The 21,315-nt window shown below is 40.3% G+C and overlaps 1 protein-coding gene across 1 annotated transcript in view; it reads left to right on the top strand.

Moving 5' to 3' along the window:
• LOC110215964 (O-acyltransferase like protein-like) overlaps positions 1-20,942 on the top strand; it is a 73,763-nt gene extending 52,821 nt beyond the window's left edge. Inside the window, exons 10-15 of the mRNA XM_078151760.1 lie at positions 9,909-9,988; positions 13,668-13,781; positions 17,708-17,840; positions 18,445-18,631; positions 19,482-19,624; positions 20,667-20,942. Of these exons, the coding sequence (XP_078007886.1) occupies positions 9,909-9,988; positions 13,668-13,781; positions 17,708-17,840; positions 18,445-18,631; positions 19,482-19,624; positions 20,667-20,801 (792 nt within the window). The 3' untranslated portion in view covers positions 20,802-20,942. The remainder of the gene's footprint in view (positions 1-9,908; positions 9,989-13,667; positions 13,782-17,707; positions 17,841-18,444; positions 18,632-19,481; positions 19,625-20,666) is intronic.
• The last annotated feature ends 373 nt before the right edge of the window (positions 20,943-21,315 follow it).

Here is a 21,315-nt window from a genome sequence, read left to right as displayed (position 1 = left end):
TGGAATTGCCCTGGATCATCCCATGGCTGAGAATAGCTAAGCCACTCACAGCCAATCATTGCACAATTTTGCTGTCATTATGCACACTGTTCTCTTGGTTCTGATCACCTCACTTTGTGTCAGTTTATGTAAGTCTTTCCAGGTTTCTCCTAGAGCATCCTGCTCATAATTTCTTATAATAGCACTATAGTATTCTACTACAGTCGTATACCATTGTTCAGCCATTCCCCAATTGATGACATCCCCTCGATTTCTAATTCTTTGCCACTACTAAAAGAGCTGAAATAAATATTTTGTATGTATAGATCCTTTTCCTTCTTATTTTTATCTCTTTGGGACACAGACCTAGTAGTGGTATTGCTGGGTCAAAGGGTGTGTACAGTTTATAGCTCTTTGGGTATAGTTCCAAATTGCTTTCCAGAATGGTTGAATCAGTTCACAGTTCCACCAACAGTACACTAGTGTTTCAATTTCCTCCCATTCCTTCCAACATTTATCATTTTCCTTTTCTGTCATATTAGCCAATCTGATAGGGGAAGGGTGATTATGGTGTTAACTTTTGAATAAGAAGATGATCCTCTCAGGTGGCAGGGAGGAAGGCAAGGAAGACAAAAGATTTACAAGACATCTTAGTATGCATGTCATAAGGTGTTGAACTTTGCCCTATGGTTTGTTCTTTCTCCTTGTGAGATCAGAAATTATTTCACTTTGCCTTATAATCTTCAGTGCCTGTCGTGGTATCTGGCACATAGTAGGTGCTTAATAAATGCTGGTTAATTAGTGGATTGTCTCCTGAACGCTTCATGATACATTGTGCATCTTGGTCGCTCTATACACAGAAAGCACAACATATGGGTCAGTTACCCTTACCTCCTGGCCCAAGCATCACAGTTGGTCTTCAATTTCTAGCTGGACTGGTTGCAGTGAGTGCCATAGCTGCTTCTGAAGACATTGAAGCAATTTTCTTGTAATTCACTTCTTGCGAATAAAAGCTTTATGCCTGTAATTAAATGATGTCCCTGATTCTGGGTATGTAGCTGCAAAATCTGCTGAATGGCAAACTGTTCATGTGTGGCAGCTTCCTAATTACCCAACATAACCCAGCTGATAAACAAAACAGCTGCCTTCTGTTCACTGATGCCCAGGAGTTTAGACAAGAGTATAAATCACTGTCTAAATACCTGCAGGCGTAGAAAGTTCCCTGAGGAAGGGTACAAGAGCATAGTGGATGGTTCTGATCTGTCCTCCCTGAAATAGTCTGAGCTTTGGCATGGTCACTGAGGCCCCAGTATGTATAGCCTGTGGCACTCTGTGGGAATCCGAGTGGTAAGGATATGAATCTGGTGCCATTTAATTTCAATTACAGGGCACCACGAATCCCCAAAATCAGAATTATTCAGGTTCTCAGCAGCAAGTGTGCCCGAAATCCCTTCCCTGGCAGGAGTTTCCTTTTCAACAGGCAAAGCTGTGCTTGCATCTGATTGTTCTGTTTCCCTCCCTGTCAGGCTGCAGGAAGAGAGTATTCAGGGTCTTTCTCTCCCTGAACAAATCAAATTAATTGCTCCAAGGATTTTCTTGGCTTCAAGAAAAAGCAGCTGCTTCATTTAGCACAAACAGGGACAGTATTTGAAATGATATAGCCTTGAGTAAGAACCTTTTAGGTCCAACATTGTATAGAGCACTTCTAGGACTATAGACCCGGGAGATAAGCATCAGGGACCCATATTCCTAGTTTAAGGAAGGAGCAGAACTGTCTTTAGTGCTGGTATGTCCTGGCCAGAGCAGTCCTAAAGGATCCATCTACCTCAGTTACAGGGGCAGCTAGGTGGTGCAGTGGCTAGAGCACCAGCCCTGAAGTCAGGAGGACCTGAGTTCAAATCTGGCCTCAGACCAAACACTCGACACTTAACCAGCTGTGTGACCCTGAGCCAAGCCACTTAACCCCCATTGCCCAAAAAATTAAAAAAAAAAGTACACATGGGAGCATAAGATTTAATGGTGTTCACATGGTATATCCAAGTGATCCATTTTGGGCCCTAAGGAGCTTTTGTTTTTTTCGAGAAAAACCAGAAATCAAATATAGAAAGAAAAAGAAAGCTAAGCTTTATTTATGATGTAACTGGGACCTAAGTCAGAGGCCCCACGTACTGTGCTTCAGAAGCATGGAACACAAACACAATACAAATTTTGCTTTACATATGGTGGTGTAATCACAAGGCTTAGCAACGCTGGCAAAGCTCCTATGCGTACAGTTCAAATTCCACCTCAGATACTTACTATCTGTATGACCTTGGTCACTTAGCCTGTTTCTTCTTCTGTTTCCTCATCTGTAAAGTGGAGATAATAATAGCACCTACATCTTAGGGTTATTGTGAGGATAAAATGAGATAATAACTGTAAAGCACTTTACAAACCTGAAAGTATTATGTAAATAGCATTGTTCTTGTTGTAACAGTATTTTGCTTCTGACTACTGCCTTCCCTAACCTGCCAAACTTCCTAGAAACTTGCCATCATTTTATTTACATTGCTTTATGACTCTCTAGATTAGTTTGTCTTTGCAGATTTTGATGATATTTTTTAAATTGTCTCCTGTGTATGAGAAATGTCAATCTGATCACAGTATTGGGCTTCAGTTTCCTCATCTGTAAAAGGGGCGGTGGGAACAGATGACCCAGCTTTAAATTTGTGATTGTATGGTCTTAAGTTTTTTTCCTCTTACAGAATATGCCTTTAAGTACTTGAGGATATCTTTCCTTTCTTATTGAAGAAATGCATCAGGAGTGATGGGGCACACCTGAAATCTCAGCTACTGGGGAGGTTGAGGCTGGAGCATCTCTTGGGCTTGAGGGGGTGAGTCTGAGCAGTAATAAGCTAAGCTAATAATATACTAAGTTAGGCATTAATTTTATAAGCCCCTAAGGGTGGAGAGGGTCCCTCCACGTTGCAAAAAGGTGGAGCAAATAAGACCAAATTGGAAATGGAGCAGATCAGGGCTTTTATGCTGATCAGCCAGCACTCTATTAGTTCAGGTTTGATGTTGGAATGAAATGAGAGATTCAGAGGTCATTGAATAGTTAACAAAAAGAAGTTTATTTTTCCTTAACATAGTAAGGAGATACAACCTGAATATAGTTAGGACTTAGCTAGGCATCCCAGAAACTAGTCTGTTCATCAGGGCAGGATATGGTGACATATCTTTAGGCAAACACCAATTCTAAAGGGTGCCACCCGATGTAGATGGCCCCTTTGTGCCCCAGATGACCAAAAATTCCCATCAGTACAGCCAGAGGACACCAGAAAGCTGCATCAAGTGTGGCACAGCTTAATCCTTGTCCCACCCATAGGTCAAACAAATTCCAGCTTTGTTACCTTTTAGGGAAAATCTAGCCTAACTCATGTTGGGGAAGTGGATGTCCTGGTAGATATCGGTACCTATGACTCAACTTTCCTAAAATGGGATGATATTTTAATTGGGACAAAAATAAGGGATCTTTCAGGCCTAGAAGAAGGCACTTATGTTGGCCTCTTTGTCATGGCCTTCTAGCCCTCAGCATACTCTTTTAAAAAGAGATGGTGCATCAGGAATAACCTTTGTAACACTTATGATGCAAAGAACTGTAAGAGAAGAGGAGGTCTTAGATTTAAAAACCATGTGACTGCCAACTACCTATGACTCATGCCAGTAAACCTCTAGGCAAAGAAACAACTATAATGGAAATGGTATTTTTAGCAACTAACTAAGGTAGGCTTGGAGAATTAGCAGCAGCTTCTTGAAGGGGCTCAATACTTAATCACACTCCCAGTGGATAAGAACAATTTAATATATTTTATAGAAGCAGGTATCCTGTCTTGGTGTCATGCATGACAAATGCTTCTGTTCTGATCTCCACTTCTTGTTTCTGGGCAATTCAGACAATTCTAGCTGTGTGATCCTGGGCAAGTCACTTACCCCTGTTTGCCTCAGTTTCCTCATCTGTAAAATGAGCTGAAGAAGTAAATGGCAAACCATTCCATTTATCTTGCCAAGAAAACCCCAAATGGGGTCATGAACAGTCAGACCCAACTGAAACATGACTAAACAACAAAAATGTGTCAGGAACTATGCTAGGTACTGGGAATATAAAATAAAAGCATCCCTGCTCTCTAGGAGTTCACATTCTATCAGAAGAGGCAACATACATATATATAAGCATGTTTTAAAGAAATTATATAAAGAATATATTTTTTAAAAAAGTAATATTGGTCAGGAGGCACTATCAGATACATGAAATAAGGAATGATCTCGTATAGGAAGGAGATAGTGTTTAAGTTGAGGTTTGATGGAAGTGTGGGATTCTAAGAGGTAGAGGGGAGGAGGGAGTGGATTCCAGGCATGTGGGACAGCCAGTGCAAAGGCTTACTTGATTATGGAACATCATTCACGAGGAACAGTATAAAGGCTAGTTTGGACTGGAATGGATGAAGGGGATGAGAAAGTTAGATTGGATCCAGCTTGTGAAAAGCTTTAAACGCCAAAGCAAGAAATTTGTATTTGATCCCAGGAATAACTGGGGACCATGAGAGTTAATTGAACAAGGAGCTGATATGTCAAACCTGTGCTTTGGGAATATTGCTTTGTGTGAGGGATGTATGAAGGATGAATTGGAGAGAGGAAAGACTGGAGGCAGAATGATGAGTTAAAAGGCTAATATGATAGTCCAGAAGAGAAGATGATCTAAGACAGAGCCTTGAACAAAATGAAAGATGGCAAAGAAAAATTGAAGACCAGTGGTTTTCATTCAGGTAAGCCTGAAACCTGGGGAAAGACAGGTTTCAGATCCAAATAAGGAAGACTCCTTCCAGCTGTAAATTTGGGAGACATAGGATAGGCTTTCCCAGACCACGGCCATTGGGTCAGAGAAGACATCACAAACTGCCTTGGAGGTTGTAGAAAAGTCCCTGGGTAGGTCTCTAAGTCTTGCATGCCATAGTGATGGCTAAAGCAGCAGCTTCTGGAAGACTGCAAAAGGTAGCTCTGATTATCTGATTCCATGGTTCTGAACTAGAATTTAATCTACATCAAGGACCAGAGTAAGAAGTGAGTTAGGCAGAAGAAAACTAAATAGAGCAGGCCAATATCTCAGAGCCATTTATAACTGTATATAATAATAACAATAGTAATAACATTTATAGAAAGCTTTAGTTTGCAATTAATTATGCATTATATATTAATTTAACTTTTAATTTAATATTGTAGGACAAATGTTGTATTAATACACTGTTACTGGAACTATGAATTAGTGCAGCCACTCTGGAAAGGAATTTGGAACTGTTCCCTAAAAGTTGCTAAAATGTACTCCAGATATATCACTATTGGACCTATAGCCCAAAAAAGACCAAAGAAAGAGAAAAAGAATCCATATATACAAAAGTATTTAAAGCGCACCTTTTATCATAGCAATCAATTGCGGAATGTCTGAATGAATTATGGTATATAGGGTATATATCTGAAATTATGGCATATAAATATAATGAAATATTATTACCCCTTAAGGAATGATGAAAAATATGTAAAATGGGTATTGTATTTCTTACTTTCTTAGTGGGTAGGAAAAGGATGGATGGAGGGAGAAAATTTAGAAAAGAAAATAAAAATTTTAAAAAGAAATGAGGAAAAACAATTTCAGGGAAACCTGGGAAAACTTGAACTGGTGCAGAGTGAAGTTAGCAGAACCTAGAAAATAATACAAGAACAATAACACTATAAAGAAAAATAAAGATTTAAAAACTCTGATCAATACAATGACCATAGTTGTCATCATTGTCATTGTCATCATTGTTATCATCATCATCATTTTTGCTAATCTGAGGGGCATAGGCAGAACCTGTGTTGTTTTAATTTGCATTTCTCTAATTATTGTTAACACTTTTTTCATAAGCTTGTTGATAGGTTGGATTTATTCCTTTGAGAATTACCTGTACATATTCTTTGATCATTTATCTATTAGGAAACAGCTCTTGTTATGTAACTGAATTAGTTTTTGGACATCAGACTGCTATGAGAAAAACTTGTTGCAAAGATATTTTTCTCTAGTTAATAGTTTCCCTTCTTATTTTAACTACATTGATATTGTTTGTACCACTTTATTATCTTCTGTGATTTTCTCTATCCTTCCTGTTTTGAACTCTTTCCCTGTCCATAGATGTGGCAGATATTTTCTTCCTTGCTTCTGATTTGTTCATGGTGTGATTTTTTTTTACATCTAAGTTATGTACATGTCTTGAGCTTATCTTGACATATAGTATGAGAAGGTGGTTTAAATTTCTGCCAGACTCATTTCCAATTTTCTCAGCAGTTTTTGTTGAATAGTGAGTCATTGTCTCAATAGTTGTATTCTTTGGGTTTATCAAACATCATGCCACTGTTTTGTTGGCTTTTCTCTATTGTGTCCCTAATCTGTTCCATTGATCACCTTTTCTATTATTTATTTGTTTGTTTGTCTGTTTATTTATTTAGGTGAGGTAATTGGGTTAAGTGACTTGCCCAGAGTCACACAGCTAAGGAGTGTTATGTGTCTGAGGCTAGATTTGAACTCAGGTCCTCCTGACTCCAGGGCCAGTGCCCTATCCACTATGCCCCCTAGCTGCCCCAACTTTTCTATTTTTTAGCCATTACCAAATAGTTTTAATGACTGCTGCCTCTAATAGTTTGAGACTGGTATTGCTAGACCCCTATCCTTGCTACTTTTTTCATCATTTCCCCTTGAGAGCCTTGACCTATGTACCTCCAGATGAATTTTATTTTTTTTAGCTCCATAATATAATACTTTGGTAGTTTATATGGCACCAAAATATAAATTAACTTAGAAAGTTTTTAGATTTTTATTATATACTTCATTGGAGGTGAGGAATAAGTTCTTTCTGTGTATGGGGGATAACCCATTTTGAGCCTGTGCAGAGGCTCAAAAATAGAAGATGAAGTACCATGCATGAGTTACAGTGAAAGTGTTTGCCTGGATTATAGAGTAAGGGGAAAAGGAAGTAATGTGTAATCAGTCTGGAAAGATAAATTGGGGTTGGGTTGTGAAGGGATTTAAAATCAAACAGCCTTATCTTAGAGGCAAGAGGAGGTCACTTACATATTTTGAGTAGGGGAGTGAAATGCTCAGATCTGCACTTAAGATAAATCACTTTTGCAACTGGGTGGAAGATGGATTGGAGTAAAAAGAGTAACAAAAGGCTTGAGATAAGGAGAGCAATTAAGAAAATATATCATTACTTAGTTTAGATGAAAGCTGAAGAGGGCCTAAAATAAGGTGGTGGTGTAAGCAGAGAAAAGGCATCAGATACAAGAGATATTTTCAAGGTAGAAATAGCAAAATATGCCAACCAACTGAATGTGTGGTGTAACTGTGTGGGGAATCAAGGTTATAAACTTAGGAGACTAGAAAAATGGGGTCCACCTTAAGAGAAATAGGAAGATAGGTGGGCTGTAGAGGAAAGGTAACAAGTTCTGTTTGTACATGTTGAGTTTGAGGTTTCTCTGGGATATCTGGTTTGAAATGTCCAAGAAGCAGCTGGTCATTCAGAAGTGAAACTCAGTAAAGAGTTTGAGGTTGGATGTAGATATCTGTGAGTCTTTGCTTAGAGATGACAAATTAAACTCACAGGAGATGATAAGGTTACCAGGAGAGAAAATACAGAAAGAGAAGGAAGGCCAAGGATGGAGCATTGGAAGAATACCCACATTTAGGGAGTTTGATATGGATGCTGATCCAGCAAAAGAAACTGAGAAGGGGTCATCATGTACAGCAGATAGGAAGGGAACTAGGAGAGAGTAGTGTGTTATTAAAGCCCAGAGAGAAGAAAGGGAGAAGAGTGATCAATACTGTCATATGCAACAGAAGTCAAGAAGGAAGAGGCATAAGAAAAGACCACGGAGTCTGACAATTAAGAGATTGTTGGAAACTTTGGAGAAGTAGTTTTACTTGAGTGGTGTGTTTGGAAGCCAGATTGCAAAGGGGGTGAGGAGTGACTGGGAGAGAAGAAGAAGTGGAAATGGTGATTGCAAACAGTTTGTTTTTCTAGCAATGTGGCTGAGAAGAGGAGGAAAAAATATAGAATAAAAGCTTAAGAGGATAGTAGGGTCTAGGGAAATTTTTATAAAGTTCCAAGACACTTGAGGATGCTTGAAGATGCTGAGAAAGAAAGAAGTAGACAGAGAGAGACTGAAGATTAGAGGAAGGAAGGGGATGATTGAGGGGGCAGTTTGATGGCAAAGACTGAAGAGAATGGTATCAAGAACAGATGTAGGATGTCCAGGGAGGCAGTGTCATCCAGAAGAAGCTAGGTCCCTATGAGCTCCAGAAGGAGGAAGGAGCTGGAAAGAAAGAGATCCAGAATGAAGGGAAGTTTGTTCATTATGGAATGGGAATTTCAGAGGGCACAATGGGAGAAGTACACAGAGTTGGAATGGAACATGGGTGTGAGATTGTAATTGTAATGAGCTGAGACTTGATTTACTCTTATGTAGGAGATGATTAATTAATCAAAGGATAAAGAGAGTAAGAGATAGTGGGAATTTGCTAGCTATAAGGATACCAGTAGGTAACAAATGAATTGTAATGATCACAATCTCCGATTCCTCTGCTTAGTGATCTTCTTAATGCCAAATGCGGCACAAAACAGAACAAAGAATACTCAACAAAGGTGTTTCCTATGTCATGGAAAATGTCTTGTGTAATGTCCAAATGGAAAAGGGAATCCCTATAGATGTAGAGGATGCTCCTGAGAGTAGATGATACTGTGATGATTGCAACAAACCCCAGGACATTAAAGGATCTCCTCGATGATATTCATGCTTGTAGTTAGTGTTTAATTAAAATTTGTTGAATGAATGAATGTCTTATCTTCTCCCTTTCTTGTGACTCCTTTTTCCTGTGCATTTTAGGCTGAATATGGGATTCTTCCTATCTTCTGATGCTAAGTAGTTGTTAAGTGGCCAGAACTATGATTAGAAATTCCTATATCTGAAACAAATTTAGATGGGACTGATGGTGGTGATGGTGGTGGTGCCAGACTAACCAAGAACCATCCAGGTCCACTCTCTTGAAGGCATCATAGTATGAATCCAGAGAGCATGTTTTTTAGTTCTCTAATCAAACACTGGAAATAGGACTATACGCACCATCAGAGCTCCATATAAATTCTCCAGGTATTAGGAATATGTGTATCAATTTTCCAAACAGTTAAGACACATACACACACATATACACTTAAATAATAGATTTATTAATTATTACTGATTATAATAAATTATAATGATATAATAGTAATTAATATTAATAATTAAATAAATGAAATAAAATATATGTATAATTTATCTTACCAGGGGAGATTGTTCTTTCCCCTGCGACTAAATTTGGCCTCAGCTGAGAGAATGGGGGACCCCATCGTGATGGAAGTCTGAAAGTGGGAGGGTGGCTGCCCAGGGTTAATCAAGCAAGGGAACAAAGAGTGCTATGCCAAGTGGCCTGGGCCAGAGGAAAACCAAAAAGTACATGGAGAGTGGGCTGAAAGACTGCTTTGAGGAAACAGCATGCTTATTGTCCCTCCTCCGTCATGTCTCTGTAGCAGAATCCCAGTCACCTCACTCAGCTTGCAGCTCTGAACACAACTATACATATTCCCTCCAGTTGCTCAGAGGGCAAAAATTGCCCACAGAATGACCCCCCCAGCTGCCCAAACATCCTTTCAGCCCCACTGGAAACAGCTTGCCCACAGAAGTGTTCTGCAGCTGTCCAAATATTCCCCTTTAGCATCTCCTTCTCATGGCCAGAGTAGTCAGGAAAAGCTGTGATTTCCGGAAGTTTATTTTTGCTGGAAAGTGTGAGAAAGATGTGACTTTTTATTTCTCTCTGTTTTCAGTGCAATGGCTGGACATGGTATCTCGCTAATGATTTCCAGTTCCATCTTACGACACCTCTAGTGATCTTCATCCATAGAAAGTGAGTTTCATTTGGGCCTGGGCTGTTACTAAGGTGGCGCCTCTCCACAGGGCCTTAGTAAAAGGAAATAAGATTTTTTAGTTAGATACTTAAGCAAGTGGCAGCTAGGTGGCACAGTGGATAGAGTGCCAGGCCTGTAATCAGGAAGACTCATCTTTCTGAGGTCAGTTCTGGCTTCAGGCACTTACTAGCCGTGTGATACCAGGCAAGTCACTTAACCCTGTTTGCCTCAATTTACTCATCTGTAAAAGCTGGAGAAGGAAATGACAAATCACTCTAGTTAGTATCCTTGCCAAGAAAACCCCAAAGTGGGTCACAAAGAGTCAGACATGACTGGACAACAACTCAAGTACTTTCTATGAAAAACAAACAGAAAATGAATAACACATGCTAACCTAGTGACATTCCTCAAAGTTTCCTTCTCATTTCTGTCCCGTTGAATCAGAGATTCAGTTGGAATTAGCCTAATGGGATAAATGGTCCGATCCCTTTCTTTTAAAGATGAGAAAACTGAGGCCCAGAGTCACACAGCTAGCAAGTATCTGAAGCTGTATTTGAACTTAGGTTTTCCTGACTCAGGCCTGGAGTGCTCTGCACACTATATCACCTAGCTACCTCTAAAAAGCATTCTTCTAGGGGCAGCTAGGTGGCGCAGTGCATAGAGCTCTGGCTTTGGAGTCAGGTGGCCCTGCGTTCAATCCAGCTTCAGACACTTGACACTAGCTGTGTGACCCTGGGCAAGTCACTTAACCCCAATTGCCTCACCAAAAAAACCAAAAACGAAAACATTCTACTGTGTGCAAGGCATTGTACTAATGCTGGGGATTAAAAAAAAAGTTGTTGCCTTCAAGGACCTTACATTCTACTAGGTTTTTCTACAGCTGCTGTCATTGTATGCATGTTAGCTTATGCTATGGCTTTCATTAAATATTATCACATAAGTACATTTTTACATACTGATAGTCTTTTAAAATCCCTATATATTTCAGCATCTTAATAACTCGTAGTTTATAAGCTATTTCCCTTACTATAGTGCATGCAGGATGTTTCCAGGGGTTTTTTTGTTTGTTTTTTGGCTGCCATACACAGGTCTGCTAGGAATAACTTTGCACAGATTATTTTCCCGCCCTTTGGGGTGATTTCCTTCAGTATATTTCCAGGGATGGGATTACCAGGTCAAAGGGCATGAACAGCTTTGTAACTCTTGCTACATACATAGCACCCAAGACTATTCACCAGCAACACTGGACCAATTGAAAATGCCAGCCTGCAATGTATGCGTTGTTTTGCCATGGAACCCTGCCAACACTAGTTTTTAATCACTTCTATTTATTTTGTTTCAGCAAAGTTTTAAGGGTTTCATTACTTATGGGTGGATTTGTTTTGTGTGAGGCAATTGGGGTTAAGTAACTTGTCTAGAGTCACACAGCTGGTGAATGTTATATGTCTGAGACCAGATTTGAACTCAGGTTCTCCTGACTCCAGGGCCGGTGCTCTATCCACTGCACCACCTAGCTGCCCCTATGGGTGGATTTGCAATTTGTGCATTATCTGTGTTAGAGTTTTCATCTATTTGATCTCCCCCAGTCTGCTTTGGCACCTTCTCCAGTCACCCAGCAAATTCAGAAAAAAAGAACACACTTTGATTTCAATATGAAGCTATCAACAGCCTAGTAAACAAAAGATAATCTGAAACTCTACTTCCCTCCCCCAGCAAATAATACATTCCCATACCAAATGTATGCATGCATATATATACACCCATGCATACACATATGCATACATACATACATGTACATACATACGTACCACTTTTGGATTGCTCAGTGCCTCCAAATTATCAGTGCCACCATTTGCCTCAATTCATGTGGACAAGGAAGAGCTTGTCTATCTTTAAGAACAGAGACCAGGAGCTCAGTCCAGCATTCCAGGGGAATTTCATGAAGTTCAACTGTAGTAATTTGTATCAGCCCAGTTCAGACCCCAATCACCTCCCTCCCGGACTACCACAGTAGCCTTCTCATTGGACTCCTTGCATCCAGCCTCCCTCTTCTCAAAGCCTCTCTCCACAGAGCTGCCAAATGAATGGTCTCAAAGCATAGACCTAACTGTGGCACTCTTCTTTGCTTAAGGTGCTGTGGTGGATCCCTATTGTCCGTAGGATAAAATGCAAACTCTCTGTTTGGCATTTAAAGCCCTTCACAATCTGGCTCCTGACTCTGTTTCCAAGTTGATCGCCTTTGACCCTCCTGTATTGCAGCCCATCGCCTAACTTGCTGTTCTCTGCGCAGGACATGCCGTCCACCTCCCACTCCCATGCCTTTGCGCTTCTCAGAACACTTCCCTCCCCTGAAGCCTCAGTTCCCCCAACTGTTAGTGATTTTCAAACCTCAGATTCCTTTGCATTTCTTCCCTACATAGTTTTATTTGCAGGGTACATGTTCTCTTTTCTCTTCCCTCAGCATTCCCTGCTCATTGAAGACAGGAACTATTTTTATTTTTATCTTTGTCATCATTGTCATTGAGTCATTTCAGTTGTGTCCGACTCTCCATGACTCCTTTTTGGGGTTTTGTTGGCAAAAATGCTGGAGTGCTTTGCCATTTCCTTCTCCAATTTGTATTATAGACGAGGAACTGAGGCAAACACAGCTATTAAGTGTCTAAGGCTGGATTTGAACTCAGGTCCTCCTGATTGACTCTGGTGCTCTATCCACTGCACCATCTGGCTGCCCTAGTCCTGGCATGGTGCCTGACATATAATCAACTCTTCATAAATGCTTATTGAATTGAATTGAATTTGATATCTTTTGGATAGTCTAACAGAAAAGTTCAAAACGTTCTGGGAGGATGGAGAGACTGAATTCTTAGTTTGGGAACAGGGACTAATGGTCATAACCATGATAACCAGTGGGCCATGTACCCATTTGGAGTCCCTAGGTCATGTTCAGCAGATTTGTAGGAAGTCGTTACAGAAGGCAACAAATCCAGGCCCCAAGCTCAGACCTGGAAATGCCCTCTTCCCTCCCCACCTGTAGATACATCCTGAGTTTCCCAAATGAAGAGGCGTAGTAAAGGACTACAGCAAGGGTGGGGACCCTGCATCCTCAAAGCCACACGTGGCCCTCTAGGTCCTCAAGTGTGGCCCTTTGACAGAATCCTGGACTAGGCTCTGGAGTATTTTTCTTCACTGACTAAAGTTTGGACACTTCTTAGTGCTGGGATGCCTGCAGTCCAGTCAGAGTTGAGGAGAGGCAGAGGTTGGAGTTGGGGAATGCCCTGGCATATTTTCCCCCTACCAAACAAGCAAACAAAATATTTACCAGAAAACACTGGTAAAAAATGTTAGAATGTAGAAAAATGTAGAAAAAAATGTAGAAATGGGATGCTCTTCTCACTCACTGCTCCGAAGGCCTAGGGGAAGACAGAAAGTGTGTCTACATGCCCGTGAGTGACAGCATGATGCTTTGGTCCGTCTCAGAACCATGGCAACTGTGAGTCAACTGGGGACCTCCAGAAAGGGCTCTACCTAGAGATCTCTGTGCTTAGAATATCTTCTGATTGCCTACTTAGGCAACTACCCTCAGGCTGCTGCTCCTCTCCCAGCCTTTCAGGTTGAAGCTTTGTAGCCTCGGGAAGCTGGAGGGTCCACCTTTCAGAGTGGTCCCTTTTCTCTCCCCAGAGGTAAATGTGCTCTGACATTCCTGGGAACTGTACTCTTCCTGACATCCTTCACCATCACTGCTCAGCTCTCACTGGCTTGGAAACTTCCTGTGGCATCCCCATCAGAAGCAAGGTAAGTGATGATCTCCACATCCCCTTCTTTTGGCCTCTACCGTCCAGTCAAACTAACCTTCTTGCTGTTCCTCACACGTAACTCGTAGTCTCTATCTCTGTGCATTTATGAAAGCTCTTCCCTGTGCCTGGAAGAGCATTCATTCCCTCTTTGCCTCTACCGTTTAGCTTCCCTAGTTTCCTTCAGAGTTCAACACAAATGCCATCTTCCACATGAGGCTTTTCCTCTTTTTCCTCTGCCTCCTGCTTCTAGTGCCTCTCTCCTACCCCAATCACCTTGCATTTATTTGTATATATCTTTCATTTCTTTACATGTGTAACTGTAGATTCCACCGATAGAATGTAAGCTCACTGAGGGCAGGGACTGCTTCATTTTTGTGTCTGGGTCCCCAACATCTGGCATAGTATCTGACACGTAGTAGGTGGTAAATAAATGCTTAATGATGGCTCGATTAATCCTGCTCTTGGCCCCCCTGTCAGGGCACTAGAAAGAGATGATAAGAAGATTTGGCAATGTGTGCCCTACTTATGGGGCACCTAGATGTCTCAATAGTTTGGGCCTGCAGTCAGGAAGACCCGAGTTCAAATCCAGCTGCAGACACTTGCTAGCTGTATGACCCTGGGCAAGTCACTTAGCCTCCATTTGCCTTAATCTGCTGGAGAGGGAAATGGCAAACCACTCCAGTATCTTTTCCAAGAAAACGCCATGGACAGTATGGTCCACAGGGTCAAGAAGAGTCAGAGGGCTGAACAACAACCCTGCCTATAATCAAAATTTACAAAAGAATGTAACGTTTACAAGGTTTTTTAATACATTAGCTCATTTGATCTTCACAATGATTTAACGTAGTAGATGTTACTAGTATCACCATTTCACTCTCTATCACTATCACTACTGCTATCACATTTTAGCATTCTCACACTATCTACTTCACTGGTGTATCCTGAGGAAAGCACTTTGTAAACCTCAAAACACTATATGTCTGTATGCTCACGTATATGTATTTATGTGCGCACACACACGTGTCTATATATACACATATATACACACATGCACACATATATACATACACACACACATACATACACACATGTATTGGAGTTTGACCCACCGAGGCTTCTGAGAAGGTGCAGAGTTTTATTAGTAAAGGGAATTTCTTCACCAGCCAGTTGTTTCTACCAATAAAGTCACAATCTATTCCCTATTCTTATTAGTATATTTGAGGTAAATGTTCATCCAAGTTGGAATTTTAAATATATTTTTCACCTTAAACTACTAAGCCATTAAGATTTCATCTGGAATTCTATACTTACATACAAGGGAAACATGGACTGTTCTCACTCTTAAAATTCTTTTCACAAAGGGTGACAATATAAAAGAAAAATACAGCTCCCAATTATCCCTTGAACCCAATAAAACTCTTTATTCTGAATTTCCAGGCCCTTCACTAGTTAACCCCCCTACCTAGCCCTCATTTCCTAAATCTACACAGGCATACCTTAGAGATATTGCAGATTTGTTTCCAGACCACTGCAATAAAGCGAATATTGCAAAAAAGCAAGTTGCGCAATTTTTTTTTGTTTCCCAGTGCATATAAAAGTTATGTTCGCACCATACCATAGGCTATTAAGTCTGCAGTAGTATTACGTGTAATAAAACAGGGCACATAACCTTAAATAAAAAAATGATTAATTGCTAAAAGAAATGCTAACCATCATGAGCCTTCAGTAAGTCGTAATCTTTTTGTTGGTGAAGGGTCTTGCCTTGATGTTGATGACTGCTGACTGGTCATGGTGGGGGTGCTGAAGGTTGGGGTGGCTGTGGCAATTTCTTAAACTAAAACAACAACAGAGTTTGCCATATGGAATGACTCTTCTTACTTGAACACTTAGAGGCCATTGTAGGGCTACTACTTGGCCTAATTTCAATATCATTGTGTCTCAGGGAGCAGGGGGGGCCTGAGGAGAGGAAGAGAGATTTGGGATGGCTGGTTGTGGGGTAATCAGAATACACACAGCGTTTACTGATTAAGTACACTGTCTTATATATAGAATAGTAACATCAGAGGTCACTGATCACAAATCACCATAGCAAATTTAATAAAAATGAAAATGTTTGAAATATTGCAGGAAAAACCAAAATGTGACACAGAGACACAATATGAGCACATGCTGTTGGGAAAATGGCACCAATAGACTTGCTCAATGCAAGGTTGCCATAAACCTTCAATTTGTAAAAAATACAATAGCTGTGAAGTACAATAAAGCGAAATGCAATAAAATGAGGTATGCTTGTATTTCCCAGCTTTGTTTTTCTTGTTCCAGCCAGTCTCTCTGCTCAGGACCCATTCATTGCCTCTTCCAAGCCTTCCCCTCCATTCCTTCTGATTTCTCCCACCCAGTGGAACTTCCATCCATACCATACCAAGGCCCTTTCTTCCTTCAAAACTGCTCTACCCTCAGCTGCTCCATGGAGCCTTTCCAAAGTGTGTGGGAACTCAGCAACAATTACGGGAATGGTTTTAGCTGTTCCCTTGGCCACTTCTATATTTGCCGAGGATTCAGATATGAAGTATGTGTGTCTCTTACTTATAGAAATGCGAGGGACAGCATGGGGAGATGGTTGCTGATGTGGAGTTCACATAGATAAAGACAAAAGAACAAGTCTTGGTGCTTTTCTTAATGGGTCAGCAGCTCTGGAATAAAAGCCAAAAGCAGTTACAGAGCATAGACATAGTTATGACATTATGACATTCTTTGGCTTCCAGACAGTCTCTGCCTTTTTAAACACACACACACACACACACACACACACACACACACACACACACACACACACATACATATATATATATATATATATATATATATATATATATATACATATTTTTTTTTCCTAATTGTCCAAATTCAAAATCTCTCTTTCTCTAATAGGTGATCTCACCTCAAGGCCATGTGACTCAAGCTTCCTCAACCCTCTTTCATACCTTAATATTTTCCTGTCTTCTCTTCTCTCTAGTTTCTGAAGATAGCTGTGCTTCTTTCTAAGGCTCACAGGCTTTAGAGCTAGAAGGGAAAAGAAAGAAAATAAACATTTATGTAGCACCTACTATGTAACAGGTGCCACTCTAAGCATTTTACAAATATGATCTCATTTGATCCTCACAACAACCCTGAGGGGTAGGTTTAATCATCATCCCCATTTGCAGTTGAGGAACCTGAGGAAGACAAAGGTTAAGTGACTTGCCCAGGGTCACACAGCTAGTGTCTGAGTCCTAACTCCAGGCCTAGCACTCTATCCACTGTGTAACCTAAAGGCAGCTAGAAGGGGACTTGGCAATCATTTAATCTAACACTTTCATTTTATAGTTGAGAAAAATGAGACTCACCAAGATAAAGTCACTTGCATAGGGGACAGCTCGGTGGCGCAGTGGATAGAGCGCTGGCCCTGGATTCAGCAGGACCTGAGTTCAAATACATTAGACACAACACTTACTAGCTGTGTGACCCTGGGCAAGTCACTTAACCCCCATTGCCCAACCAAAAAAAAAAAAAGGAGATGAAATCACTTGCCTGGAGTCACTCAGTAGCAAAGCTGGTATCCAAACCTATCCATGCCCTTTGATCTTAGAGCCAGTTATCTTCCTGCTTTATCAAATTGCTTCTCAGACTTGCACTGTTCCCCGTTCCCATGAATCTATGGGCTTCTGCTACTTTTCAACTCTCTTGCCTAAATCTTTTGACCTTAATTTCCTCATTTTTTTTTTGGTGGTGGTAGAGGGAGGCAATCAGGGTCAAGTGACTTGTCCAGGATCACACAGCTAGTAAATGTCTGAGGCTAGATTTGAATTCAGGTCCTCCTGATTCCAGGGCAAGCGCTCTATCCACGGAGCCACCTACCTCCCTAATTTCCTTAAATTTTTTCAGAGAACATGAAGCTGTCTTGTATTTCCTGGAGTACTACACCAAGCCCTACTGCAGATACGGACCTTTCCTTGTGGGTGTGTTACTCAGTATCTTCATGCACCACAATGACCAGGCTGATATTCTCAAGAGCAAGGTAAGTCCTTCCTTGAGAGGCTGTGTAGGGCAATGCAAAGACTGGAAACCAGAAGCCCTAGGGTTTAGCTTTGCTCTGCTCCTACCTAGCTGTGTGACTACAGGCAAGTCATTTCACTTCTTTGAGATTCGGTTTCTTCATCTACAAAACGGGAGAGGAATTATAAAATAATTCCTAAGACCTATTTTAGTTCTAAAAGTTGTTATGATTTCTCCTCTTCCTTTCTGGCCCATCATCTGGAGCAGATAACCAGAAAGAAGAAAGTCAGAGAAGGCAACAGACAACTTCCCAACATGTTTCCAGGGCCTGACACCTTGGGGTTCAAGCAGTAGAAGTGAAAGGAAGTTCTTGGGATGTCCTAGAGCTAGTGACATAGACTGGAGTCAGAACATTACAAATCCCATGTCCCTCCCCACAATTTCCTTCCTCACACACATCCAAGATGCTCTCTTTGCCATACTTTGGCCTTGAGACGGGCTTGCAAAATATACCACAAAGACAGCTTTAACAAGTGCAGTGAATAAAGAGATATATGGAAAAATAGAAGGAAGAAAGAAAGAGTGACAGTACCAAAGAAGCTATAAATAATATTTTCCTCCCCCAGGTACAGGCTCTTGCCGGGTGGCTTTGCTGCTTATTCACCCTCTTAGCAGTTGTCTCTCTGGCATATATGGTGGATGACTCCTTCGACACTTACTCAGTGGCAGCTGCCATCTATCAGGCAACTCACCGAACACTGTGGGCTATTGCTGTGGGTTGGATCATTTTTGCATGTCAAGAAGGCCATGGAGGTATAGTATAGCACAGGACGTGTATTTTTGAGTCATTTGTCTTGTTTCTTGGAAGGTGACTAATGTAAAAAAAAAATAGGAAAAAGGAAAAACACAAGATGACCATAAAGGACTTTTTAATCGGTGAAGTAACCAGTCACTGAATGATGTTGGCTCAGTGATGAAAAATTGTAAAATTTTACTGTAGCTAAGCCACTGTATGGCTCTGTTTTTTTTTTTAAATATGAAAATTGTTATATTTTTCCAGTCACATGTAAAAACAATTTTAAACATTTCTTTAAAAATTTTGAGTTCTAAATTTTCTCCCTCCCTCCCCCTCCTTGAGAAGGCCAACAATTCAATATAGATTATACATGTGCAATCATGCAAAACATATTTCCATGTTTATGGCTCTGTTTTTAGAACTGTATAATGTTTTGTTTAAATCTTTTTTTTTCTTTTTACAAATGTGAGTTCTGAAAAAAGACACAGTCTGTTTAAGAAGTATGGCCAGTGGTGTTCTAGTAACCATAGTGGTTAATAAGGAAATGAATGATATGTCCATGTCATGGCCTAGTTTCAAAGGCTAGGAAGACTGGTAAAAGAGGGCAGCATGGCATGGTGGGAAGTGTTAATTTGGAGTCAGGGGATGTGGGTGCAAACCGATTACTTAACCTCTCTAGGCCCACTAGTAGTGAAAAGAAGCTGTTCCTTCGTGTTTTGATAATGGTGTTAAACCCTTTTAAATCCAAATAAGTAGATGCTTCCTTAGAATAATTTTCCCAGATTTTGACTTCTAAGCCAGAGGAAGCAAAAATGAAAAAAAGAAAGTGTTTACTACCACAGTGAGTCAAAAACTGTGTTTTCACAGGTCTGGTGAATCAAGTGCTTTCTTGTGACATTTGGAATTTACTTGCCAACATTAGTTACGCTTGCTTCTTGGTACATCCGATGCTGATCATACTCTACAATGGCCTTCAGGAAACTCTTATTCACTACACTGACACCAACATGGTAAGTTCTCCTGTTGGCTCTTTGTGACACTTACAATCTGTTCTTTCATTGGGAAAAGGAGGCGATAAAAAGCCGTTTTCTTTGAGCCTAATTGTTCTTGGTTTTCTTTGAAAGAGGGTAGAAGAAGTGTTTTGGCATAGCATGACATCCCTATAATTTTTCTTAGTGTAACGAGGGTTTGGGGGCCAACTGGTCAGCAGAGCTAGTTGATGCAGTCACAGTGGCAAATCCTGTGACTATAGAATTTAGAGAGGGGAGGAACTGATCAAGATCTAAATGGAAACATAGATAAATAGCACTTCAGACTATTTGTTGTTGTTGTTGAATTGTTTTAGTTGTGTCTGACTCTTCATGATTTCATTTGGGGTTTCCTTGGCTAAGATATTGGAGCAGTTTGCCATTTCTTTCCTTAGCTCATTTTACAGATGAGGAAACTGAGGCAAAACAGGGTGAAGTGACTTGCCAAGGGTCACATAGCTAGTAAGTATCTGAGGCTGGATTTGAACTCAGGCCTTCCTGACTGGAGGCCTGATGCTTTATCCAGAGTGCTATCTAGCTGACCGCATTTTATACTATTACTACAAAGCATTTTATTTGTCATTGTCCTTTGGGTTTAAAAATATTGACATCAAAGTTTGAATCAATATAACTGACAGTGGTCATTCTACTATTCTCATCATCATTATTTGGTCTAGACCTATGATTTCATCAGTATGGCAAATTCTCACACAAATCTGCAACTTGTCTTATAGCAAGCTTAGATCTCTGGGGGAAGAGGGATGGGTGTGGGGGATACAGTTTCCATCAGAGAGAAGTGTGTTATGAAGATTAAAGGGAATCCTAGGCAAGGGTGTGAATGGCTCTGCTCCAATGCATATGTTTATATACATTTATGTCTATATGCACGCATAAACATGTGTTTATATTGAAGCCCTGCTTGCAATTGCATATTTACTGAGTAAAAAAAAAAAAGATGAGTCAATTTTTTTTTCCCTAGAGAACAATCATATCCACTCTGATTTCCTTTCCTTCCTTTCCTTAGTTCTACCTTTTCTCTGGACACTGCTTTTTGACATTTACCATTGGACTGGTCCTGACTATGTTCATTGAGAAGCCCTTTCAAGAATTGAAGCAATATCTTCTTGGGGCAGTGTTCACCAGTCATCAGAATGGATGATCCTCACACCATGAGGATGGGATTGACCAACACATGTATAGCTTGCCTTATATAGTAGTTGTGTTCCTGAAAAATTGTGTATGAATTAGTTATTGTAAAAGTGGGGATTCATTATTTAAAACAGGGGTTCTTAATCTGGAGTCTATGGATTTAAAAAAAATTTTTGATAACTATTTCAACATAATTAGTTTTCTTTGTAATCCTATATATTTTATTTAATGCATGTACAATAAAGATCATCTGAAACTGTCAAAACAGGGTAAATTTAATGTTTTGTATAATGAAATAACATTACCTATCATTTCACCTTCCACTGAGAAAAGCATGACCCATAATTCCATGTATTATATTTTCTTATGCATATATTCCAAAGCCCAGAATATCCCCTTCAGGGTATGTGGTTCAATCCTGTTGAGTCTGACTTCAGAGTGGTCCTGTTTCTCTCTATGGCACTGCCCCAACTCTGGATTAAAACTCCAGGGAAATCTCTAAGGCAAAGTTTAGGTATGGTTCA

The sequence above is a fragment of the Phascolarctos cinereus genome, unplaced genomic scaffold, assembly GCF_003287225.1.
Source record: "Phascolarctos cinereus isolate Bilbo 61053 unplaced genomic scaffold, phaCin_HiC Scaffold_4;HRSCAF=312, whole genome shotgun sequence".
NCBI classification, from domain to species: Eukaryota; Metazoa; Chordata; class Mammalia; order Diprotodontia; family Phascolarctidae; genus Phascolarctos; species Phascolarctos cinereus.
This window is presented reverse-complemented; position numbering and strand designations above follow the sequence as displayed.